A 24,732-nucleotide genomic window follows, 5' to 3' on the forward strand; every position below is an offset into this window, starting at 1 on the left:
CCGGGATTAGTCTTTACACTTTAACTCTTAAGTTTTTCATTTGAATTAATAATTCCTTTGTCTACTCTTTCCTCTGAGAGCTGCTTAAGCAAGTATTCCATTACTAAAAAATCCTAACCTGGATATGGTCAGGTCATCATTAGAAAGTATGTGATTTTGAATTTTACTGGAGATGACCCTTGGTCACCAGCTTTGAGTGAATTGAAAGCATGAATTAGAGGGCTTTGTCAGATATTTAGATGCTAAAGGAAAGACTAAGTATTCTTTAGGTATTTGTTACATTTATATGACTAAAACTTTAAATGCAGTTATTTTAAAGCTGCATTTTGTGAAGCTAATTTATTCTGTTCTATTAGGTCCCGGATGTTCAATTCCTGTACCAGCTAACCAGTCGTTTTGGACTCGAGAGGAATATTCTAATCTAAAGCTCCCCAGAGCCTCTCACAAAGCTGTGGTCAATGGAAATATAATGTGGGTTGTTGGAGGATATATGTTCAACCACTCAGATTACAACATGGTTCTAGCGTAAGTTGTTTTAAACATTTTTGCAAGAAGCTTATTAGTTTTCCATTTCGAAAATTTATAGAGATAAATGAAAAGAAATCATCAGTAATTCTATTACCTGAGGAAAATCCCTGTTAATGTTTTAGTAGTAGTGTTCCACGATTTCTTTGACATATTCTTAGTTTTTGAAGTTGGGAGCCACAAAGAATACATTGTTATAATAAGCAATAATTCATCTTTTCTAGATACCATCTCTTATATCTTGCTTGAGGCTCTATATAAATTGGGGGTTACTTTACCTATAAATTTAATTAGCATTTCTATAGGTCAGGTGGTTTGAATTTATAGTTTTCTAAAGGAAATTATGCCATTGTCTAATACTTGACCCAGACAGAGTTCAAGGTCTGTTTGCTGGTTCTATGTTGCTCATCTTGAAGGGGGAATATATGGTATCACAGTGGAGTCATGAAGTTAGTTATAAAGATTGATTTTAGGGAGAAATTTATGAACACGTACTCATGCTGATTTTGTGCCCTGGAAATTTTTTCTAGGTATTTTTTATTAATGAAGATTGTCAAAAACCAGCATCTGTTGTTTAAGGGATGCAGAAACTATGGCAGCAATGGCATAGTTTCTGAACCCCTCAAATAGTCATTAAAGCACATAGACAGCTAGGATAGCAAAATGAAAAAGCACATGGGTAACAAAACAAAACTTGGTCAGAAAATGTCTGCACAGATGAGTGGGGCTAACCCCTGACAGCTACAAAACCTGTGTGGTTTTGGCATCTGAGCAGGAGTAAGTAAAGGGGGGCAAGTGGCCAAGTGACAGGCTCCAGCATACCTAGAAGAAGCTGCTTTGAGAACATCAGCTGGAATTGGAAAGATTTGTGTATTCTGGTAGGGGTAAGCACAAGGGATCTGTAGTAGGATCTGAAGGGGCTAGATTTGTTTGTGCCTTTTTAGCTCAAAACGAACTAGCCAGTCTCTTGACAAGAGAAAGTTCCGCACTAAGAAGAAACTTCTGGGAATAGAATTCAAATTGAAGAGGATAGGGACCATAGATGAAAAGTTAAAAGAGTGTCCAGATAACAGTCAGGGAGGGGAAAAGAGCCAGATATCTCAACAAGTAAGCTGCTGTTTTGAACACCACACTGTTGACAACAGAAGAGTGAGCTAAAGAGCTGAGAAATTAGGAAGATGGTCCTAAATCAGGCCTCTCCTGGACAAGTTCAAGAAAAAGTAGTTTTACTTAAAATTGAGCAACAGAAAAGTATCAAGTTTTAATGACATAGAAAATTAGAAGTTAAAGTAACATAGAAAGAAAAAAAGAGACCACCTGCTAGAATAACCCCCCTTCGAACATGAAAGCATAATAGAAAAATATAATCACAAAAATGAAAGTGAGAACTTACTATTCCTAAAGAAGCTAAAATGCAGGAAGAAAATAACGTAAGACATGAAAGAACAATAGAATCAGAAGTTGAAAAACCAGAAATGAGATGATTGAAGTTAGGAAAGAATTTTAAAATAATTTCAGAATTGAAGACAAACCCAGGAGGAAGACAAAGGAAATAAGATACTCCTTTATTTTTTTTTAAAGACTTATTTCTTTAGAGAGAGATAGAGAGAGAGTGTGGGCAAGCACAAACACCTGAACGGGGGAGGGGGAAAGGGAGAGAAGCAGACTCCCCACTGTGTGCTGAGCCTGATGTGGGGCTTGATCTCACAACCCCAAGATCATGATCCGAGCTGAAACCAAGAGTCAGATGCTTAACTGACTAAGCCACCCAGGTGCCCTGATTTTCCTTTAGTAATAGAATATGAAAAAGGAAATTATTAAAAATCACAAAGAAATGAAGGTCACTTTCCCCTATTCTTTATGTTAAGTACAGTTAAAAGTTCTGGACATTATATCTAAAGCAAACATGAGAAAACTCTAAAAGGTAGAGAGAAGGCAGTCTGACTAAGAACCTCGGCCCCAAGGAGTGAGATAATGGTAAATTCCAGGGGTTTTCTTTTTGTCTCATATATCTCAGATTTGATGTTGGAAAAAGCAGCAATCTGGAAACGCCAATAGGCACAAGCCAGAAAAGCCCCAAGAATAAAGCCACCTGTTCTCTCTAACGTAAGGACTAGAAAAGGGGCAGCTTGGCAAGACCGAAAACTTTTAGGTACAAATAACGACTCTACTACAGCCAAACACTACAGAAAGAACTATGGCCCCACCCTCATTCCTGTCAGCAAAGTCTGAGTGTAGAATCTAGCTTTTCACTCTTGCCAGGATCTAGTGAGGTGCTCCAGTCACCCCCCAACTGCCAATGTTAGAAAAGGCCAATTAGGGAGCTGGGACTTTCTCAGCAATCTAGTTTTTATGTAACCTAGTTAATATTTAGCCTTTTGGTTTTTGTTTTTTCATGTGATTTGCTTACAGCCTTAATCTCTGAAGGCCAGTTAGGGAACTGGGACTTTCTTCTCCACCAGGCAGGAATGAGGCTTCCCCCACCCCTGTGATGTCAGTGGAGACCCTGTGGGGAGCCTGGATTCTACCCCACCCGGCAGTAACAGCAGTAATGAGTTGGACTTCCCTCTTCCCTACTGGGGTGTCAGGGGAGTCCTGCTATAACGGTAGATTTAAATAAGATCCAGAGTCTCATGCCATGATACCCAGAATGTTCAGATTTCAACTGAATAGCATTTCTCATGCGAAGAGCCAGGAAAATCTCAACTTGAATGAAAAAAGGCAGTTGAGATGCTGACAGCAGGATGACATAGATATTAGAATTATCTGACAAGATTTTAAAGCAGCCATTATAAAAATGCTTCAGTGTGCAATTATAGACACACTTGAAGCAAATGAAAAATGGCGCCTTATCAAAGAAATAGAAGATCTAAGGAAGAATCAAATGGAAATCTTAGAACTGGAAAATACAGTAACCAAAACAAAAATCTCAGTGGACAGGGACAACAGCAGAATGGAAAGGACAGAGGAAAGAGTCAGTGAGCTTGAAGATAGAACAATAGAAAGCCCTACGTCTGAACCAGGGAGAAAAATAGAATATTTTTATTTTTATTTTTTATTTTTTTTTTTTTTTAAAGATTTTATTTATTTATTCGACAGAGATAGAGACAGCCAGAGAGAGAGGGAACACAAGCAGGGGGAGTGGGAGAGGAAGAAGCAGGCTCACAGCAGAGGAGCCTGATGTGGGACTCGATCCCAGAACGCCAGGATCACGCCCTGAGCCGAAGGCAGACGCTTAACCGCTGTGCCACCCAGGCGCCCCAAAATAGAATATTTTTAAAATGAACAGAACCTCAGAGACCTGTGGACCATAACAAAAACTCTTAACATTTCTGTCAGTGGAGGAGTCCTGGAAGGAGAGGAGCAAGAGAGAGTGTCTGAAAAAGTATTTGAAGAAATAATGCCTGAGAATTGCCCAAATTTGGCAGAAGACATGCATGTACGTGCAAGAAGTTGGGTGAACTCCAGCAATCCTTGGCTCCCACAGGGGTTCACAGTCCATTGGTTTTGTCTCATTCTTGCTCTCATTCTCCTGCTCAGCCACCATATTTCTTTTCGGTTTTCAAATTTCCACCACATTTTCTCCTGTTTTCATTCTCAGCTATTGGCCTTGCTTCCTGTTTCTGTTTTGAAAGGTAACAGTTACCCTAAGAGGACTTCCACAAACTCCCATCACCATATTTAGCTTACCTTGTCTTCTGTTTCTGTACATCAGCACTGTCCAGTGGGGCGCTGTCATGTCACTGGCCATGTGTGGTCATTGAGCACTTGAAATGTGGCTAATGTGACCAAGGAGCTGAACTTCAAATTTTCATTTCTTAGTCCTCATATTATTTGATCTTTCACCAACATTTGATATAATTAGTCCCTCCCTCCTTTTTTTTGTTTTTTAAGATTTATTCACTCATTTGGGAGAGAGCGAGCACACGCTAGAGTGCACACACAAGTGGGAGGGGGAGGGAGTAGGAAAGAGAGAGAATCCATAAGCAGACTCCCTGCCAAGCGCAGAGCCTGAGGTGGGGCTCGATCCCAGGATATTGAGATCATGTCCTGAGCTGAAATCAAGAGTTGGACCCTTGGGGCGCCTGGGTGGCGCAGTCGTTAAGCGTCTGCCTTCGGCTCAGGGCGTGATCCCGGTGTTATGGGATCGAGCCCCACATCAGGCTTCTCTGCTATGAGCCTGCTTCTTCCTCTCCCACTCCCCCTGCTTGTGCTCCCTCTCTCGCTGGCTGTCTCTGTCAACTAAATAAATAAAATCTTTAAAAAAAAAAAAAGAAGAGTTGGACCCTCAACCGACTGAGCCCTCCCTCCTCTTTTAAACACTTCTTCTGTTGATTTCCAGGATTCCATATTCTCTTGATATTTGTTCCAAATACTTATTCTTTTTCAGCCTCTTTAGCTGTTTCCTCTTCAACTGACTAACCTCTGAACGATGATGTGCACCAGGGCTCAGCTCTTAGTCCTCTTCTGTGAGAGTGTATATTCAGTCTCCTGGTGATCTCGTGTGATAACTTGGCCTTTATGTTGGTGACTCCCAGATTTATGTCTGCATCCTAGACTTTTCATCTGAATCCATATCGCCGCCTCGTTATTTGGCATCTCAGTCTTTTGGCTAAGAGGCATCTTAAACTGTATGTGTCTGTCCAAAACTAATCTTTCCTCCAGGCCGTTCTTGCCCCAGTTGTCCCTGTCTCAGTTAATGACTATTTGATACTTCTGCTTGCTTAATCCCCACGTTTTGGAGCCATCCTTGACTTCTTATTTTTTCACTCCCCATATCGGTGCGCACATTAGCTATCCCTTGCTGCATAACAAATGACCACAAACGTAGAAGCTTAAAATAGCGCATATGTATTACCTCATAGTTCTGCTGGTCAGGACTCTGGGCATGTCTTAACTGGGTGCTCTGCAGTCAGGGTGTCACCTGGCCTGTGTTCTCATCTAGAGGTGCAACTGCAGAAGAGTCCCCTTCTAAGCTCGCTAGGGTGGTTGGCAGAATCTGTTTCCTTGTGGTTGTAGGACTGAGGGCCCCAGCTTCCTGCTGGCTGTCAAATGGAGGCTGCCCTCAACTCCTGGAGGCTGCCCACAGTTCCTTATCACTTTGACTTCCCTAGTGTGGCTGTTTGCTTCATTAGGCCGCAAGGAGAGTCTGTCTCTAGACTGAGTCTCCTGGCAGGACGGGTGTCGTGGAAATGACATCTCATCATCTTTGCCGTGTTCTGTTGGTTAGAAGCAAGTCATAGATCCTGCTCACTTGAGGGGAGGGTATTATACATGGGTATGAATACCCAGAAGCAGAGGGCATGAAGACCACCACCCTAGTGTCTCTGCTACAGTATGTCAGCAGGTCTTGTTGTTAGCTCTACCTTTAAAATCTAACCACTTTTCACTACCACTCATGCCACCACCCTGAGAAGTAAGGTAAAATTAAAGGTGTGAAAGTGATTGTCCCTTCCTCTATCATACAGATATTATGAGAGTCAAGTATTTACCATTTATGTGATTTTCCCTTGTGTTTGGCCCCATTCTCTCTCAAAGCAAAAAATCTGGGAGTGATTTTGATCCTCTCCTTCACGTCCTCATATGCTAATCTCATCAAGCTGACCAAATACATGTCATATTCATTCTTTTCTCTCTGTGACCAGCCTGCCATTATTGCTCACCTAGACTTCAGCAATAGATTCCTAGCAGTCTGTGGGTTTCCATGCATTCCTCTTTTTTTTTCTTTTTTAAGATTTTATTTATTTATTAGCGAGAGAGAGGGAGCACACTACCAGGGCGAACAGGAGAGGGAGAAGCAGGCTCCCCACCAAGCAGGGAGCCCGATGCAGGGCTCGATCCCAGGACCCTGGGATCATGATCCGAGCCAAAGGCAATTGCTCAACTGACTGATCCACCCAGGCGCCCCTCCATGCATTCCTGTTAATCCATTTTTTAAATATCAACTGGGATGATTATTTTAAAGTGTAAGTCACATCATTTACTGCCTTCTTAAAACCCATCATTGGCTTTTCCCATTGGACCTAATGGGCCTACCTGATCTGACTCTGCTTACCTTTCCAGACTGAACTTGTTCCTTTCCTGCCTCCCCAGCCTTCTAGCTTTACCTAAAACTCTGTAGGTGCATCCTTACTCTAAAGGCCTTTGTACTCACCTCTCCCTCGATCCAAACTCTTCCTGCTGTTGTACCCCAGGGCTGTTTTCTTCTCACCCTTTAGATCTCAGTTAACTGTACCACAAGAGAGCTTCCCTGATCATCCAGTTCTGGCAGGTTCTCTCTGTTCTTTTTCATAGTTCTCATTTCCTTTAGAGCAATGTACATTTTTAATGCTGTGTTTGCCCCTTGTTGCATTTGCTCATTTTTTGCCTTTTCCACTCTATGTTCTCCAAGGTTAGAGACCTTGTTTGCTCACTCAGAGCTTAGCTCATAGAATGTGCTCAAATAAGTTTTTATCAGGTGAATAGGAGAGTAAATGACTTATTTATTTCCTTCACAAATATTTGTTCCTGGAAATATTAATGTCACCTCTTGCTTTTTATGTGACTGGTGTACCTCATGAGTCACATTTGTTTGTAACATTTTTTCTGCTTGTACTTGATCAGAACATGATTTTTCAGCTTTATGTGTTTCATGTAAATATTAATATATTTTCAAATAAATTTTTACTAACTTTTCCTTTTATTTTATTTTAAAGATTTTATTTATTTATTTGACAGAGAGAGAGACAGCCAGCGAGAGAGGGAACACAAGCAGGGGGAGTGGGAGAGGAAGAAGCAGACTCCTAGTGGAGAAGCCTGATGTGGGGCTCGATCCCAGAACGCCGAGATCACGCCCTGAGCCGAAGGCAGACGCTTAACCACTGTGCCACCCAGGCGCCCCTAACTTTTCCTTTTAGAAGAAGTATTTCTGGAACTTAGATGATAAATTTTATCATCATTTATACTCTTACATAAGCATATTTCAGCAATTGAGCTTACTGTCCATTTATTCCACAACGCTGTTAACCTAAAACTTTTAAGTTGCGTTAAAAAGCAGTCCCCATTTTATGTCACCAAGAGTCCTCTTAGACAAATGGTCTTGGTCTCCCAGGTTAAGATTTCCAATTGAAACTTCATCACTGCATTTCCTTCCTTTAAGCTAAAAAAAAAAAAAGTTTTTTAAAAAAATGTTTAAGAAGAAAAAGTAAGGGGGCTCCTCGGTGGCTCAGTCAGTTAAGCATACAACTCTTGATTTCAGCTCAGGTCATGATCTCAGGGTTGTGGGATCGAGCCCCACATCGGGCTCTGCCCTGAGTGTGGAGCCTGCTTAAAATTCTCTCTCCCCCTCTCCCCGCCCCTCCAACCCCACTCAGACTGTCTCTCTCTCTCTCTTAAAAAAAAAAAAAAATATATATATATATATATATATAAAGAAAGATTGAGCAGCAGGTAACCAAATGAGGAAAGGAATATCACCTAATCCAGTAACCTTTAAAACAGACTCACAGGAACCATACAACTGACCTGCTTTTTGCCCCACAGAAACCATATGGATGAGATTCTGAGAGCTCTTACAAATAACCCCAAATCTGGAAAGACACAAACTGAGTAGGGATCATTGTTATTTCACTCTCTTAATTGAAGAGTAGAAGAACTTGTTGCTGGGGAGGACTGGGTGAAAAGAGGGGAAATTGATTGGATGGCTGACTCTCTCTGCCCAAAAGTCAGGGCTGTTTTTAATTTGGGCTGTGTCCTTGACCCAGGACACTTAAAATCTCGGAGGAGAGCAGAGTCTGGGTGGTTTATTCTAACAGATTGCATACTTCCCCTTCTGAGCCCCAGCGTGTCCTCAGACTTCAGAACAGTGGATAGAACATAAAATACCAGCTCTCACACTAGAGCTAGGATGGAAGGGCAAACTTGTCTTAGATATTGCAGAAAAAGAATTAAGAAATCACCCACGCTTTGCAGATGTCTGGAGAGCAATATCTAACCACAAGCAAAATGAAAGAAATGACGTAGCTAACGCAGATATCTTATGATGGGAAAATAAAGAGGAAGAAAACAGCATGTAAATGCTGACAACTGATCATAGAGGAAAAATAAGGAGATTGCTTCCAACTGCTTGATGCTGAGCATCAACGTAATGAGAATTTGAATTCAAAAACACAAATAGAAAGACAAGAAAATGGTAACAATGAGATGAAATGGAAGATTACACATCTAAGGAAATGTAAATAAATTACATACAGAAAAAACTGGAATGAAAATTGAATCACTGACAGCTTTATAGACATTCCAACGAACACAGGTTGAAATAATTAGAAAACAAGACACATGGAAGACAGGAGACCCAATATAAAGATAGTTGCTGTCACTGAAGAAAAGAACCTAACAAATAGGACAAACGGATTGAAATAGCACAAGTAGTTTCAGGAAAATTACATAGCTGTGTAACAGTAAGACCTGATTTGATCAAGTTATTGAACTTTTAGGATAAAGGATAATTCTTGGGTGGGAAGCCTCAGGTAGTTCTGTGCCTGCCCTGGCTGGGGTCATGTTCAAGCTGCACAGAGCCTTGGCCATGGTCTTTGGATGATCAGACACTGTGATGGGAATACCAGGCCACTGTGGGTGGTAGAGTGTGTCCTGTGCCCTGTGCCGGCATGGTCATCGTGATACCAGCCATCAAGGAGAAGTTTGTGAGAGAGGTGGCTACAGCCTTGGAAGACACCTGTTTCTGAATTCCTGAAGTTTGTCTTTGCTTATCTGCTTGTCCAGGTCTTAGAACTAGTGGTTCAGTATTCTATTATCTTGGACTGAGCTCCCTGAAGAATTTATTTAGTGCTTGGAATTTATGTTTTATTGCATCAATATTTTTCTCAACTCGTGCTTACTTCTCTGGGTTGTGAAAAGAGTCACAACCTGTTATGTAAGATCTTTTGGCAGTTCATCTGCGCTAGGTTACTGGGACCTGCCAGTGCCTTAGTGTCTCTGACAAGCTCTTGGGCTAACCTGTCATTGAGTAGGAGGAGCAAAATGCATTAAGATACAGATTGAGCACCCCCCCCCCCACGTCACTTGAAAGAGAAGTGAAATAAATCATCTAGAGATTAGGGCTCTCTCTGATTCTTTCCTCTCTTTCAAGCTTACGGAGACAGGCCTCTGGCCTGAACATGAGGTGTATTATGTGTTTTCAGAAGCCATGCTAGTCCTCAGGAAAGACCTTCTGTAGCCAGAGCGCCATAAAAGTATTGCAGTGGTACATAGTCCATTTTGTAAAGACATTACCCTGTTTGGATTTTAGTTACTTCTACCTAAGTAAAATATAATATTGTGACTTCAACAAATAGTTGAGAGAGAGAGAAGAAAGGAGGGAGAGATAGGGAGGAGGAGAGAGAATGAGAGTGACTGAGAGCTCTTCAGGCTTCCAAACAGAAAAGCAAACCACGTAAAAACAGGAAAAATCAGACAGGCCTGGGGCTTCTCCTTGGGCTTCTCCATCGCAGCATTCACTCCCAGTATTATTCAGGGGAGCAGCATCTGCAAAGTTCTGAAGGCAAGAAAGGATGGCCCCAGTTATTATACCCAGCCAAGATGTCATTCAGCTGTAACGCTAGCAAGCAGATATTCTTAAACACCAGAGAATTTAGGGAAAGGAGCACATACGAGCTCCACTAGAAAATAACCACTCAGCAGCAAAATCCAGCCAATTAAGAATTAAAGACTCAAGGGGAGGTTGTGGTAAGAGGACGGTGAGGAGATTGCTTCAGCTAAAATAGAGGTCCAGTACTAAAGAATTATGGAATCACAGATGTACAGTAGAATGTATTGCAAACCTAGACAGAGCAAAAATTACAAAACAAAAATTGGGAGAGGAAATGGGAGGAAATGTGGGTAGTAAGGTTTTCAACTTTCAAAGCAGGAAGTTAATGGATTCTGTCCAAATTAACTTAATTTTGTATATAACTTAAAAACTAAAGTGAATCCAACTTCTAAATAATTTTTCATGTGTTTTTAAAAATGTGGAATATTCAAATAATACATAAAATAATAGCTGGTGTTATTGTAGTATTCATATTCAGTAAATGTCACCATTTTGTTTCAGATTGTGTGTAAAAACATTTAAGACAAAAGAAAGGGTTTAGAGAAGAATAATGAATACTAATGCATACACCACCTAGGTTAGGAAATAAGACATTGCTAATATAATTAAAGACCCCTGCATGCCCTCCCCCCAGTCTCAAAGATAACCAGTATCCTGATTTTGTGGTGGTGTTTGTTCACATGCATATCTTTACACTTTTAATATATATGAACATACATTAGAATCAATAAATTTTCTGTTTAGAATTAATTTTCTTTTTTTGTTTTTTTAAGATTTTATTTATTTATTCGACAGAGATAGAGACAGCCAGCGAGAGAGGGAACACAAGCAGGGGGAGTGGGAGAGGAAGAAGCAGGCTCATAGCAGAAGAGCCTGATGTGGGGCTCGATCCCAGATCGCCGGGATCACGCCCTGAGCCGAAGGCAGACGCTTAACCGCTATGCCACCCAGGCGCCCCTAGAATTAATAAATTTTCTGTATTAATAAATTAATAAATACTGTAAACAGTATTCTACAGTTTGATTTTTTTAGCTTAACATTGTTTTGAGATTTATGTTGAGGATGTGTTCAAGTGTATTTTTCACTCTATAATTCTATTATAGAGATATACTACAATTCAGTAATCCATTTTCTATTGATGGACATTTATTTGTATTCTTTTTTGCTTATTATATCAGTAAGACTTTCTTATATCTTCTTGTTTACATAATAATGTTTTTCATAATCAAAACTTGGATTTTTCAGGAAAACTTATAGAAAATAACATTTATTTAAAGTAGAACAATAGCATTGGTTTCCCTTTGATTTCTTTTTTCTATTAAATTATATACAAATTAACACTATTAAAAGTATCTATAGCATGATCCCCTTTGTATAAATATATATTGTCAATGTATTCTTCTATTTGTATATATGCATCGAAATATGTCTGGAATGATGTTTACTTAATGTTTGTATTTTAAAAGTCTTTAAGTGAATTCATAGTATAATTGGAATGCCAAATGGTATTCTAGCTTTCTTGAAAATATGACTTTTAAAAAATCAATTAGATAAAGAAAAGGAAAAGGTATGAATTTTCTTTTACTTAATCATCATTCCTTTTTCAGTACCTGTGTTCAATTTCACATGACTAAATGAAGGAGAAGTTATGGCAGTAAATGTCCCTTCGGTATAATGCAACTTGCAAGTGATTTAGACTGTGTGTAGAAGAGGTTTTCAGGAAGCATTAGAAACTTCCAGTAGATTTTTTTTTCTTCATCCCAGGGTTGCGCAGCCCAGCTCCCCTCCCCAAGTTCTGATCTGCCCCACGGACCCAGCTGTTAGGCTGGTTTGTTTGCAGAGGTGCCTCATATGCATGGCATGTTTAGTGACCATCTCCAACGGCACGGTATCACGAATAGAAGAGTATAAGAGACTCTGCTTTGTCCTTTGGGTGAAAATATGATCTGTTTGTTTTGTAGGTACGACCTTGCTTCTAGGGAGTGGCTCCCCCTAAACCGTTCCGTGAACAATGTGGTTGTCAGATATGGTCATTCTTTAGCACTATACAAGGTAAAGTGTCTCCCCTCTGTATCAAGCTAGAAACTCCAGTCTTCCACACTTACTTCATTGTATTATGTGGTTGAAAAGCTATGTAGTGTTGGGGTTTTGTCTTTAATCTTTTTTATTGTGGTAAAATATACATAATGTAAAATTTACTTTCTTAACCATTTTTAAGTGTACAGTTCAGTGGTATTAAATACATTCCTAATATGTGACCATCACCACTATCCATCTCTGTAACTCTTTTCATCTTGTAAAACTACAACTCCGTGCCTGTGAAAGAATAACTTTCCATATCCCTCCTCCCCTCCAGCCTGTGGCGATCACCATTCTACTCTCTATCTCTCTAATTTTGACTTCAGTTTTGGTTTTTAGTTAGGGGGAAACTTTCTGTTTTGGGGGTGTATATATAACTGGCTAAATTATAAGTGGAAATTAGAGTTGAAACCAGTTTAACCTGAGAGATTTTAATGGATTCAAATTGTACTGGGGTATTATGATTGTAGTGCTAAGTGGTTAAAAATTAATACTGTGTAAATTAGCTTTTATGTTAATTAGCAAGTTTAGCCAAGAATAGCCACATTGCAATATAACTGAATAATCACTTTCATTTCCTTGTTTTTGTGGTTTACGGGAGGATGAGGGAACTCTTCAACTTTATTTTTCCAAGCTGTTTTATCCTGTAAGAGATCTCATATGAGGAAGTCCAAGAACAGTGACGAAGTGTTGGAGATACAGAATATGATGTTTTATTTTATGTTGTTCCTTTCATTCTTTTCCTAGTAATTCACTAAAAGGTGCATCTCATTAGCACTTCTTTCTTATTAAATTTTTTATTGTTATGTTAGTCATCATACGGTACATCCTTAGTTTTTGATGTAGTGTTCCATGATTCATTGTTTGCATATAACACCCAATGCTCCATGCAATATGTGCCCTCCTTAATACCCATCACCGGGCTAGCCCATCCCCCTACCTCCCTCCCCTCTGAAACCCTCAGTTTGTTTCCCAGAGTCCATAGTCTCTCGTGGTTCATTCCCCCTTCTGTTTACCCCCCGTTCATTCTTCCCTTCCTTCTCTTACCGATCTCACTTCTTAAGCTAAGAGTAACATCAAGGTTTTGAACTTACTTTCTTTCTCAGGTTTGATGTTTTTGGTGTTTTTTAGAATTTCGTTTGTATTTTTTTTCCCTAGGATAAAATTTACATGTATGGGGGAAAAATTGATTCAACAGGGAATGTGACCAATGAGTTGAGAGTGTTCCATATTCATAACGAGTCATGGGTATTGTTGACCCCGAAAGCCAAGGAGCAGTATGCAGTGGTTGGGCACTCGGCACACATCGTCACATTGAAAACTGGCCGAGTGGTCATGCTGGTCATCTTTGGTCATTGCCCTCTCTATGGATATATCAGCAATGTACAGGAATATGACTTGGGTAGGTGTATTTGTTCTAGGGGATCTTTTTTGAATGTCAGATTTAAAACCTTTACCCTTATTATTACGACTGTTTAACAAGATTCCACCTAACTTTGACCCCAGTACTTTATCTTGAAATGCAGTTAATGTTGCCGTGTTACCAGTGAAATTCAGGTTATTGCTGCTGTTGTGTATATATTTGTTACTGTCAACTTGGTGAGGAGCCAAAGATGGCACTAAATGCTTTCGGTATCAAAAATAAATAAATAAAAATGGTTTGGAACAAAAAGTATGCTGAAGAAAACAAAAATTTAGATGACCCTTTAGAGATTGGTTTAATGGACTGTGATTTCCCCTAAATGTATAATCTTTCCGGTGGTTGAGTTTTATTATATGTGTTGTGGTGGTGTGGGAACACCGCCTATAATTAATAGTTTGAAAAAGTAGGTCCATAAAGTACATCTGTATATTGGTCACTGAAGGTTGCAGGGTATTAAGTGTTCAACTAAGGGAAATCTGAGTCTTTTAAATTTAATGTAATTATTTTCTTACATGGTAAATTAGAACATCAGAACATTTAACAGATTGATGTTTGGCCACCTGGCTTTGTTATGAGTTTTAGATGGCCTTCCTTTAAAAATAAAATGATAGGGGCGCCTGGGTGGCACAGCGGTTAGGCGTCTGCCTTGGGCTCAGGGCGTGATCCCGGCGTTCTGGGATCGAGCCCCACATCAGGCTCCTCCGCTATGAGCCTGCTTCTTCCTCTCCCACTCCCTCTGCTTGTGTTCCCTCTCTCGCTGGCTCTCTCTATCTCTGTCGAATAAATAAATAAAATCTTTAAAAAAATAAATAAATAAATAAAAATAAAACGATAAAAGAAATGTATACATATCAAGCCTCCTGAAATCTCTTATTTTAAACTAATTGGTCATTTTAAGTAGTAGAGAGGAGGAGCCTGCAATGTTTGCCTTTAACTGTGTTCCTCTTCCAGCTAAGAACACATGGAGTATATTACAAACCAACGGTGCCCTTGTCCAAGGGGGCTATGGCCATAGCAGCGTCTATGACCACAGGACCAAGGCCCTGTACGTTCATGGGGGCTACAAGGCTTTCAGCGCCAATAAATACCGGCTCGCAGATGATCTCTACAGATACGATGTGGACACCCAGATGTGGTGGGTGCTTTTTCTTGAGCTTTTACTCTAAGGTGTGAATTCTAGCAATTGTTGGGAAAATATTGGGCTATATTTTTGTTTTCAGGTCTAGCAGATAATTCTCTTCAACATTGTAGATAGAAAAATTAGGAAAGAAGCAGAAGATAATAATGTAGCTAGTATTTATTTTATAGCGTTATTCTGTAATTTTGTAGTAGATTGATTAGAAAAATCCTTGATATTTTTTTACTGTTTTTTCAATTTTCATATACTCAGTACCTCTATAAAATTTTAGCTCTTCAAAATCCTGAGAAATAAATTGTTTTACAAAGCTGTAATGTATGCATATTGCCGTAATTAAGTAAAACATATCCATTTTTTAACCTTTTCTTGATGACTAAAGTGTCATCTTTGGGGTTAGTTACTGGCATCATTGCATGAAATCATCAAACAGAGGTGGTCTCAGGACCTAAATTAAATTAGAACTCTCCTCCCTCTTCTATAAATTTAACTATATATAAAGTGTGCTAATTTTAATAAATGTAAAGCAAATTTGAGTTATGAAATAATGTCATTATATAAAGCAACGGTTTCTCTTCTATCTTTTTATATTTCCTTATATATTTGAGACCATGCTATGGATACCATTTTACATTCTGTCTATCACTAAAATGTCTGTCATTTGTAGTGGCTGTGTAAATACTCTGTCATGTGAGACTGGGCAGTTGGAAGTTTTGGTTTCTAGTTGTTGTCTTATTATTAAGGCATTGTATATAAGCTTTGGTCTGTATTTGATGTGATTTCTATCCAGAAACTGGAATTATAGGGTTAAAGGTAGGAACAGTTTTAAGACTCTTAATATGTTTTGTGAAGATTCTCATAGGCCTTTAAGATTTTGCATATTTATTGTTGAGAAAGTTACTTACATATAGGGAAAAATCTAGAAGTATTTGCACTTTTGGATCTGAAGTTAGCACAATGGTTTTGTGTTTGCATTAGCAAATAGATGATAAATATTCTAAAAAACTAACCTTGTATTTATTGTTTTTAAATAAACTCAAAAGGACCATTCTTAAGGACAGCCGATTTTTCCGTTACTTACACACAGCTGTGATAGTGAGTGGAACCATGCTGGTGTTTGGAGGAAACACACACAACGACACATCCATGAGCCATGGTGCCAAATGCTTCTCTTCAGATTTTATGGCTTATGACATTGGTAAGTTTCCCAAAGCCATTTTAGTTTCAAGAATCTTTTTTGTCTATGAGCAACATTTTCTTTTTTTGAGAGAGAGAGAGAAAGATAGAGCAGGAGCGGGGGATGGAGGGGCATAGGGAGGGGGAAGAGAGAGTATCTTATGCAGGCTCCACACCCAGCACAGAGCCCAACACAGGGTTCGATCTCATGACCGTGTGATCATGACCCTTGCCGAAATCAAGAGTCGGACACTTAACCAACTGTGCCACGCAGGTGCCCCTGTTAACAACATTTTAGTTTAGTTTAATTTAGTTTTTTAATTTTATTTATTCATTTGACAGAGAGAGACAGTGAGAGAGGGAACACTAGCAGGGAGGAGCTGGAGAGGGAGAAACAGGCTCCCCGCTGAGCAGGGAGCCTGACACGGGACTGTTCCCAGGACCCTGGGATCGTGACCTGAACTGAAGGCAGACACTTAACGACTGAGCCACCATTAGCAACATTTTAAAAGAAACTGAAAGTATCACTAGTTAAAAATGGTTAGGCCATTTGAAAGAGGTCCAAATGGTGTTTTTTATATTCATGTGACAAATACTGTACATCTATTTTAAAAAAGCATTACTTCTATATTAAGTTCTTGTTTATATTTCTTATTTAAGTTTTTAACATATTTTTCTATATTAAGTTGTATTAAGTGAAATCACTCCAATTAATCGGTTGAATGTTAATTTTTGAGGGTGATTTGGGGTGACCAGCCTCTTGTGTTACAAATGAATGCCTTATATAATAGTGTTATGTAGTTGTGACCACCAGCATTGCATTAAGTTGGTTGAACTAATAGCTTTATCGCGTTCCCTAAAAAATTGGCTTTACACATTCTTGAAGTCATTCTTTGACCTGGAATTTAAACCCTGTTTGGTATGGTAATATACTTGACCAGAAGAGGGCAGTATTTGTTCATGCAAAACAAGTACCGGCACTTCTCTTGTGTAAGTGTGATCAGATGTTCTTTTTTAACAGACGTATATGTGCCAGCCACTGAGCTTGGGGATTGTACGACGAGTAAATTACAGTGCTTGGCCTCATAGTGGGGGAGGCAGAACACTGAGCAGACAATATAATTGCAATGCAGGGTGTAACTAGGTCTAAGAGGAATATATGAGAGCATCTGTGGGCATGCCTTAAGTCAAGAGAATAAGGGTTATCATCAGGGAAAGCCTTCCTGAGTAGGGTCGGGGTCCCGAGGAAGTCAGCTAGGTGAAGTTAGGCAGCACTTCCCACGTGAAGGAAGCCCATATACAGAGAGACAGAGGCGAAAAGAGACCCTGCCACGTACTTGGGGCCTCTGAGTAGTTACGGCTGTATCAGTTGCACATGGGGGAGGAATGGCTTCCGGCAGAACTAAAGAAGCAAGCAGCTAGCAGACCAGTCAGATCTTGAGAGACCTGTTACGTCATGCTAAGGAATTTGGGCTTTTTGAAGAATCTGACGGAAGAGCTGATGGACTCGTATTTGTATCTTAAGAAGATCTCTTTGTGGCATTTTGGTGAGTAGTTGGGAAGGGGCAAGATAGGAGTTAGGAAGCTGTTGCAAAGTCCTGAGGAGGGTTGGAGTCAAGGCTGTTGAAGTGGCAGCGAGGGTAAAGAGAGAGATGGGTTTGAGAACTCCTGGGAACTTGAGGATTGTTGGGGTGTGTTTTGAGAGAGGCGTACACATCGTATTGCCAGGTATCTCGTATGGCCGTGGTAAACAGTGCTTTTTACCAGTGCTAGATGTAGAAGGAGAGGGACCAGATTGGGAGGAAGGGAGTAAAATGCGTTTGGGGGCATGTTCAGCTGGAGATGACTGTGGGACCAAGCCATACAGAGGTCAGTGGGAAGTCCCAAGCAGGGGCGGGCCTCTAGGGGTGATCAGAAAGCCAGAGAATGGATGGATAAAAAGTCTGAAGGAGATTGGAGACTGTGCAAGCATGTCAGAGAAGCAGGAGGAACGTGAGGCAAGATAGGTGACCTGTGAGGGAGTGGTTAACATTGGCTGCAGAGGACTTAAGGAAAACAAGGACTGGAGAGCCTTTTGGATTTAGCAACAAAGGTGTCATTTGTTAGCCTCTAAACAGGGAGGAGTAATCCAGATTGCAGTAATGTAAGGTGAGATGTACACCATGAATGTTGATGTTTTAGTAAAAAAAAGAAAAGAAAAAAAACCCACTTCTCTGTGAAGGGAAGAGAAGGCGTAGTTGAGTGCCTCCACGGGCACATTTAAATGCTGTGGTAAAAGCCAGGTGGGACAAGAGGAAGGAGTCCCTGCCACCCTGTGGTTTTAGGGAGAGAAGCAAGGCGGATGGGCAGGAAGCTATGAGGGTTGATGGCCTCTTCTCTGTGTGAAGAAGACCATGAAGTTTAGGCTGGGGAGAAGGAAGTGAAACCTGTTGCTGTTAAGGTTGAACAAAGGTCTGGATTGAGTTGAAGAGCGTTTGCTTAGTGAGCGTGAACGAGTGTTTCAGAGAGGGAGTGTGGGTGAGGTTGGCAGGGTTCTGCAGCGCCAGTTGGATTAAGGTCCAGAAGAGAATTGCTATCATGGGTCAGAACAAAGGAAAATCAGTAGATCCTAGGGGTTCTAGAAAAGGACTTGAAGTTTGAATTTTTTATTTTTATTTATTTAGGTAGCTTTTGTCTTCCACCTGTATTTTCCTATTTTAGCTACTGAGTTTGGGAAAATCAATATGGAGTGGAAAATAATTAGGAATACACGTATTTTACTTACTTAATTTTTGAAAAATATATAATTTACCCAAGTTAGGAAGTGTTCTAGTGGGTAAAATTGATGAGCACCATGAGTGACGTGAGTGTCATGGATGTTGGACGCATTCATGAATTAGAATTGCCGTATCGTCCTACCCTTCTTCCATGCCCTGCTGCTCTGCTGTTGCCCATTTTACCTCAGAAATAATGGCGTGATTAAGAAAAACCGAGAGATGCATTTTATGAGGTTGTGCTTGTCACAGTCTTCTCCCCAAAGAAGATGCCAGTTCCTGATTATGAAGAGCGGTTCCTTCTGAAATGTGTTTCTCTTGCTCCTAGCTTGTGATCGCTGGTCAGTGCTTCCCAGACCTGATCTCCACCATGATGTCAACAGATTTGGCCATTCAGCGGTCTTACACAACAGGTAATTAACTGAAGAAGCGCTTGCTCCTTTTCTCTTGCATTTAAAATGTAAGTGAATTCGAACATGAGGAAGTGGAATTGGACTTCCATGTTATTTGTGGGCCCATTAGTTTGTCAAAGAATTATGTAGGTCTGAATTTCCCGATTTATATTTAAAATGTCTGAATTACTTCTGATGCCAAGTTTGTTGGTGTGGTTTTGTTAGCATGCAGAAGTATGCTATGTTAGGTGCCGTCTAAATGAATGGGACAACGGGAGTTCTGTGCAGTTACTGTCTTACCCCCCCCACCCCAGCTGTTCACTGCTGTTTGCGGTACTTGAGTTGTCAGGTTTCTCATAGTTGTATCTGAGTGGTAAGGAGAGATTAAAAAAATGGAGAGAGGGCACTTTGTATGGTGGGATAAGATTGAGGAACAGAGATGGGGAAATTGTGAAGCCTTGTATAGATAAATCTGTAGTCTTTGGATATTCTGAAGTCTGTACTGCCTTTCGTTTCATCGCTCAAAAATGCCTGGCCCCGAGCTAAATAAATCTGCCCCTGGGGAAGGGGGATCCAGAATGACCACTCTGCCTGTTCCTCACAGTGTGCTTTGAAGACTTGTGATTTGTTGGGGCACCTGGCTGGCTCAGTGGGTGGAGCATGCAATTCTTGATCCCAGGGTTGTGACTACTTAATAATAAAATCTTAAAAAAATAATAAAGATTTGTGATTTGTTAAACAGCCTAATCATGTTCTTAATTTTTCCCATTTTGTTTCAGTTGTTGAGTGTTGTCTATTTCACCTTCTAAAATTCTGAGCCTTAGCAATCCTGAAACTACTTAAATAATGCCTACATTGTGTTAGGATTCCCTTGGCTTTCAAAATTTCTGTTGTTAATGATGCAAGATGAGATGAAGACCTGGGATTAGAAAAGATGAGCCATGTCTTTGCGATGTCGTGAAGAAAGAATTGACAAAATTCAGATACTTAGATACTGGGAAAAGGTGACAACTTTTTAGAGTAATCACTCAGCTGCAATTTAGTGATAAACATGGTTTTCCTGTGAGAACATGTGATAGTATAGATTGACACCCTTACTAATTTGAAGTGTCATCTTGAATTGGAGGCTGATACTTCCTCAGTGAGGAAAACCCTGAAGTTTTCTAGTGAGTCTCTCTTGACGCTTTCATCTGAAAAGCAGTGGGGCTGTTTTGTCATCACCTTGCCGGTGGGTGCCTGGCCTCTGCTTTATTCATCTCTGTGCCCCCGGTTCTGCTAGCTCAGTATTTGGCACATAATAAGCATTAGCTAAATTGTAGCAGCTCTTAGTATGGGGATGGTAACTAGCAAATAAATGAATCTTCTATTAAAACATCCTAAGGTTTTATTCAAACTTCAGAGAAGATGACAGTTTACCATACGATATAATTGAACCACGAATCAAAATTAGGAATGGCTTGCCTGACTTATAATAATGTTTTCATTTCTGTGTAATTCCAGTGGTGTGTTGGGGCCTACCTGTGAATCATCTGTGTGTACGGGGCAGGGTGGGAGGGGACAGCAGATGACGAGAGAGGCCATGGCTAGTTTCATTTTGTGAAAGAATTTACTGAGAGAAACTTTGATATCATTTCTTCGTATTCCAAGTGGTGGTTGTTGTAGTGGATCAGCAGCTTTGGGTCAGCCGTGCCTCACTTGGTTGTTGTCCTCGTGGTTTTTGTGAGGGAGGTGGGGTGAAGAGCTGGCTGTGAGGCGCTGGGGCTGTGTAGAGGCAGCTGTTGCTTTCACTTGCCTGCTCCAGGCCTTTTGGAAGGGCTCTGCGTACCTCACATAGGCAACGTGTGACCAGATGGATTCAGAATTGCTGAAAACACCAGCTGTACTGGGAGGGGGGTGGCGCTCATTTGGTTTAAGCAGCAGATTGACTAGTTGAATCCAGACTGCTCAACGTGATACTAAACCAATAGTGAGATTAAAAATTAAACATCGGGGTCATTTTTGGTAATTGAAATGTGTCCATTTTTAGATATAGTATATAACAGATACTTAGCCACAAAAATCTTTATGCTTAAGGAAATTGAGGCAAGTGAGAGTGAATTACTTGATGCCTCATTGTGGGTTAGTTCTAAACTTCCTGGCAAATCATAGGATTTCAGAGTTGGAAGAGATCCTGAAGTCATCTGCTCAGAACTTCCACTTAATGCAGTCATCCCTCTAAACATGTAGAGGGATGGAAAACCCACCTAAGAAGGAAGCTCCTTCCTGTTCTGTAGACACCAGTTATTAGTAGGTTCTCCTTTATATTATCTGGAATCCACTTCTCTATCTCTTCTGCTGAATGATCTTGTTTCTGTTCTTCAGATTTTTGCAAGAGATGATTATGTCTAAGGATAGTGTTGTGTCTCCTGTGTATATCGTCCCCAGCCTAACTCTTTCTTCAGGTTCTAATCTGGCACAGTGGTTGGCAAGATAGAGGATGTCCAAGCAAATGTCACACAAGAGGCACAGAGATAACATGTATGTGGCAGCTATGGCCCAGGGTACCCTGTGAGACAAACTGCATCATTTGCTGGCATTGGCCTCCCACGATAGCATTTTAAGAACTTTCCCTGGAGCTACTACACAATTGCTTTTGTTTTGAATATGTATGATTCTGCATATATGGCCTGTTAACAAAACTTTATTGAAGTAGAGCTGATAATACACAATAAATTGAATATACTTAAAGCATATACTTTGATAACTTTGACATAAGTATACACTTGTGAAATCATTGCCACAATCAAGATAACATATCCATCTGGGGGCGCCTGGGTGGCACAGCGGTTAAGCGTCTGCCTTCTGCTCAGGGCGTGATCCCGGCATTACGGGATCGAGCCCCACGTCAGGCTCCTCCACTATGAGCCTGCTTCTTCCTCTCCCACTCCCCCTGCTTGTGTTCCCTCTCGCTGGCTGTCTCTATCTCTGTCAAATAAATAAATAAAATCTTAAAAAAAAAAAAAGATAACATATCCATCACCCATAAAATGTCCTTGTTCAAAAATGTCCTGTCTATATTCATGAGGGATATTGCTCCGTAGTTTTGTGGGGGGGGTTTTAATGATATATTTGTCTGATTAATATTGGACAGAATAAATTGAGAAGTATTCTTTCCCCCTCTAGTTACTGGAAAGACTTGTAAAGGATTGGTATTACACTTTAAGTGTTTGATGTTTGGTAGAATTCATCTGGGCCTGGGCTTTTCTTTGTAGAAAGATTTTTATTTTTTTTATTTTTTATTTTTTTTTATTTTTAAAGATTTTTATTTATTTATGTGACAGAGAGACAGCCAGCTAGAGAGGGAACACAGCAGGGGGAGTGGGAGAGGAAGAAGCAGGCTCATAGTGGAGGAGCCGATGTGGGACTCGATCCCGGCGTGCCGGGATCACGCCCTGAGCCGAAGGCAGACGCTTTAACGACTGCGCCACCCAGGCGCCCCTAGAAAGATTTTTAAATTGCTAATTCCATCTTTAATTGTGATAGGTTTATCTGTTCAGATTTTCTGTTTCTTGTTAAGCAGTTTTTTAAAGATTTTTTAAAATTGTGATAAAATTTTCATAACACAAGATTTACCATCTTAACCATTTTTAAGCGTATGGCTTAGTGGCACACATTGTGTTCAGCCGTCACTGCCGTTCATCTCCTGAACTTTTCTCATCATGCAAAACTGAAACTCTTCACCCATTAAACAGTAACTTCCCGTTCTGCCCTACCCCCTGCCTTTGGCAACCAGTGCACTACTTTCTGTCTCCATCAATTTGACTACTTTAGGTACCTTTGTTGGGATCATACAGTATTGGTCCTCTTGTGGCTAGCTTATTTCACTTAGCATAATATCATCAGGGTTTATTCATCCATGTTGTAGCAGGTGTCAGAATTTCTTTCCTTTTTAAGACTGAATAATATTCTCGTACATGTATACCACATTTTGTTTATCCGTTCTTTTGTCAGTAGACACTTGCTTTGCTTCCTCCTTTTGCCTATTGCAAATAATGCTGCTATGAACATGGCTGTACAAATATCTGTTTAAGTCCTGGCTTTCAGTTCTTTTGGATATATTCCCGGAAGTGGAATTTCTAGATCATATTGTAGTTCTATTTTTCAATTTTTTGAGGAACTAGATAGTTTCGATAGTCAGTCTTGCTAGGAATTTGTTTCATTTAAGTTGTCTAATTTGTTGGTATAAAAGTTCATAATATTTCATTATATGCTTTTTAATTTCTTTAAGGTCAATACTGATGTCTCTTCGTCATTCCTCATTTTGTTAATTTATCTTCTGTCTTTGTTCTTGGTCAGTTTAAAGGGTTGTCAATTTTTTTGATCCTTCAAAGAAAAAATTTCTGATTTCATTCATTTTTCTCTATTATTTGTTATTTATTATTATTATTTTTCTCTATTTTTTTATATTTTATTGTTTCTTCTTAATATCATTTTCTCCCTTCTGATTGCTTTGGGTTTAGTTTTGCTTTTCTTTTTCTAAAGGTGGAAGCTTAGGTTATTGATTTTAGATTCTTTTTTTTCCCTAATATATGTGTTTAAAGCTGTTAAGATTATCTCTAAGTACTACTTTAATCCCATCCCATAAATTTTGAAATGGCATATTTTTGTTTTCATTTAGTTAAAAATATTTTCTAATTTCCCTTGTGATTTCTTCTTTGACCCATAGGTTATTCAGAATATGTTATTTTTCAGATATTTGTGGAATTCACAGATTTTCTGCCTGTTGATTTATGATTTAATTCCATTTTGGTGATCAGAGAACATACTTTAAAGATTTCCTTCCTAAAAAAATAAAAACAAAAACAAAAAAATGTGAGGTTTTTTTAATGGCCTCTAGCATATATGGTCTCCCTGGGAAAATGTTCCATATGCCCTTGAAAAGAATATGTGTGCTGCTCTGTTTGGTGGAGTGTTCCACAGATGCCAGTAGGTCAGATTGGTTGATAATGTTATTCAAGTTTTGTGCATCCTTGTTGATTTTATGCCTAGTTGTTCTCTTACTAAGAGTGAGATATTAAAGTCTTCAACTGTTATTGTTACATTATTATTTTTCATAAGGCAGACCTGACGGCAAAGAATTTCCTTAGTCTTTGTTTATCTGGGGAAGTCTTTATTTCAGTTTCATGTTTGAAGGATAGTTTTGTTGGATAGAGAATTCTTGTTTGACTTTTTTTTTTCTTTCCATTACTTTCAGTATCTTGTTCCTCTGCCTTCTGGCCTCCGTTGTGTCTTAGCCATTAATATTAATGTGATTCTCTTGTATGTGATGAGTTATCCTACTTTTGTTGCTTTCTCCTTGTTTTGGGCCTTCAGCAGTTTTTGATTATAATGTGTGTAAACATGGATCTTTTTGTGATTATCCTACTTGGAGTTTGTTGAGCTTCACGGATGGATGTTTAGATTAATCATTTTCATCAAATTTGGCAAGGTTTCAGCTATTACTTCTTTAAGTGTGTTTTCTGCTCTCTCTCACTTCTTTCCTTCTGGCACTCACATTATGTTTATGTTGGTTACTTGACAGTGTCCTGCAAGTCTCTGAAGCTCTTTTCATTTTCTTTGATATTTTTTCATTTCTTTTCTTCAGATTATAATGATTACTATTGATGTGTCTTTAAGTTCACTGT

The 24,732-nt window shown here is 39.6% G+C and overlaps 1 protein-coding gene across 3 annotated transcripts in view; it reads left to right on the plus strand.

Moving 5' to 3' along the window:
• ATRN (attractin) overlaps nt 1-24,732 on the plus strand; it is a 146,647-nt gene that overhangs the window by 49,745 nt on the left and 72,170 nt on the right. For all 3 annotated transcript variants that reach the window (XM_045808244.2, XM_087853723.1, XM_045808246.2), the window contains exons 6-11: nt 357-525; nt 12,073-12,163; nt 13,349-13,592; nt 14,565-14,748; nt 15,792-15,946; nt 19,006-19,090. In XM_045808244.2, coding sequence (XP_045664200.1) covers nt 357-525; nt 12,073-12,163; nt 13,349-13,592; nt 14,565-14,748; nt 15,792-15,946; nt 19,006-19,090 — 928 coding nt within the window. The remainder of the gene's footprint in view (nt 1-356; nt 526-12,072; nt 12,164-13,348; nt 13,593-14,564; nt 14,749-15,791; nt 15,947-19,005; nt 19,091-24,732) is intronic.

The sequence above is a fragment of the Ursus americanus genome, chromosome 22, assembly GCF_024610735.1.
Source record: "Ursus americanus isolate L20-20 chromosome 22, mUrsAme1.1.p, whole genome shotgun sequence".
In the NCBI taxonomy this organism is placed as follows: domain Eukaryota; kingdom Metazoa; phylum Chordata; class Mammalia; order Carnivora; family Ursidae; genus Ursus; species Ursus americanus.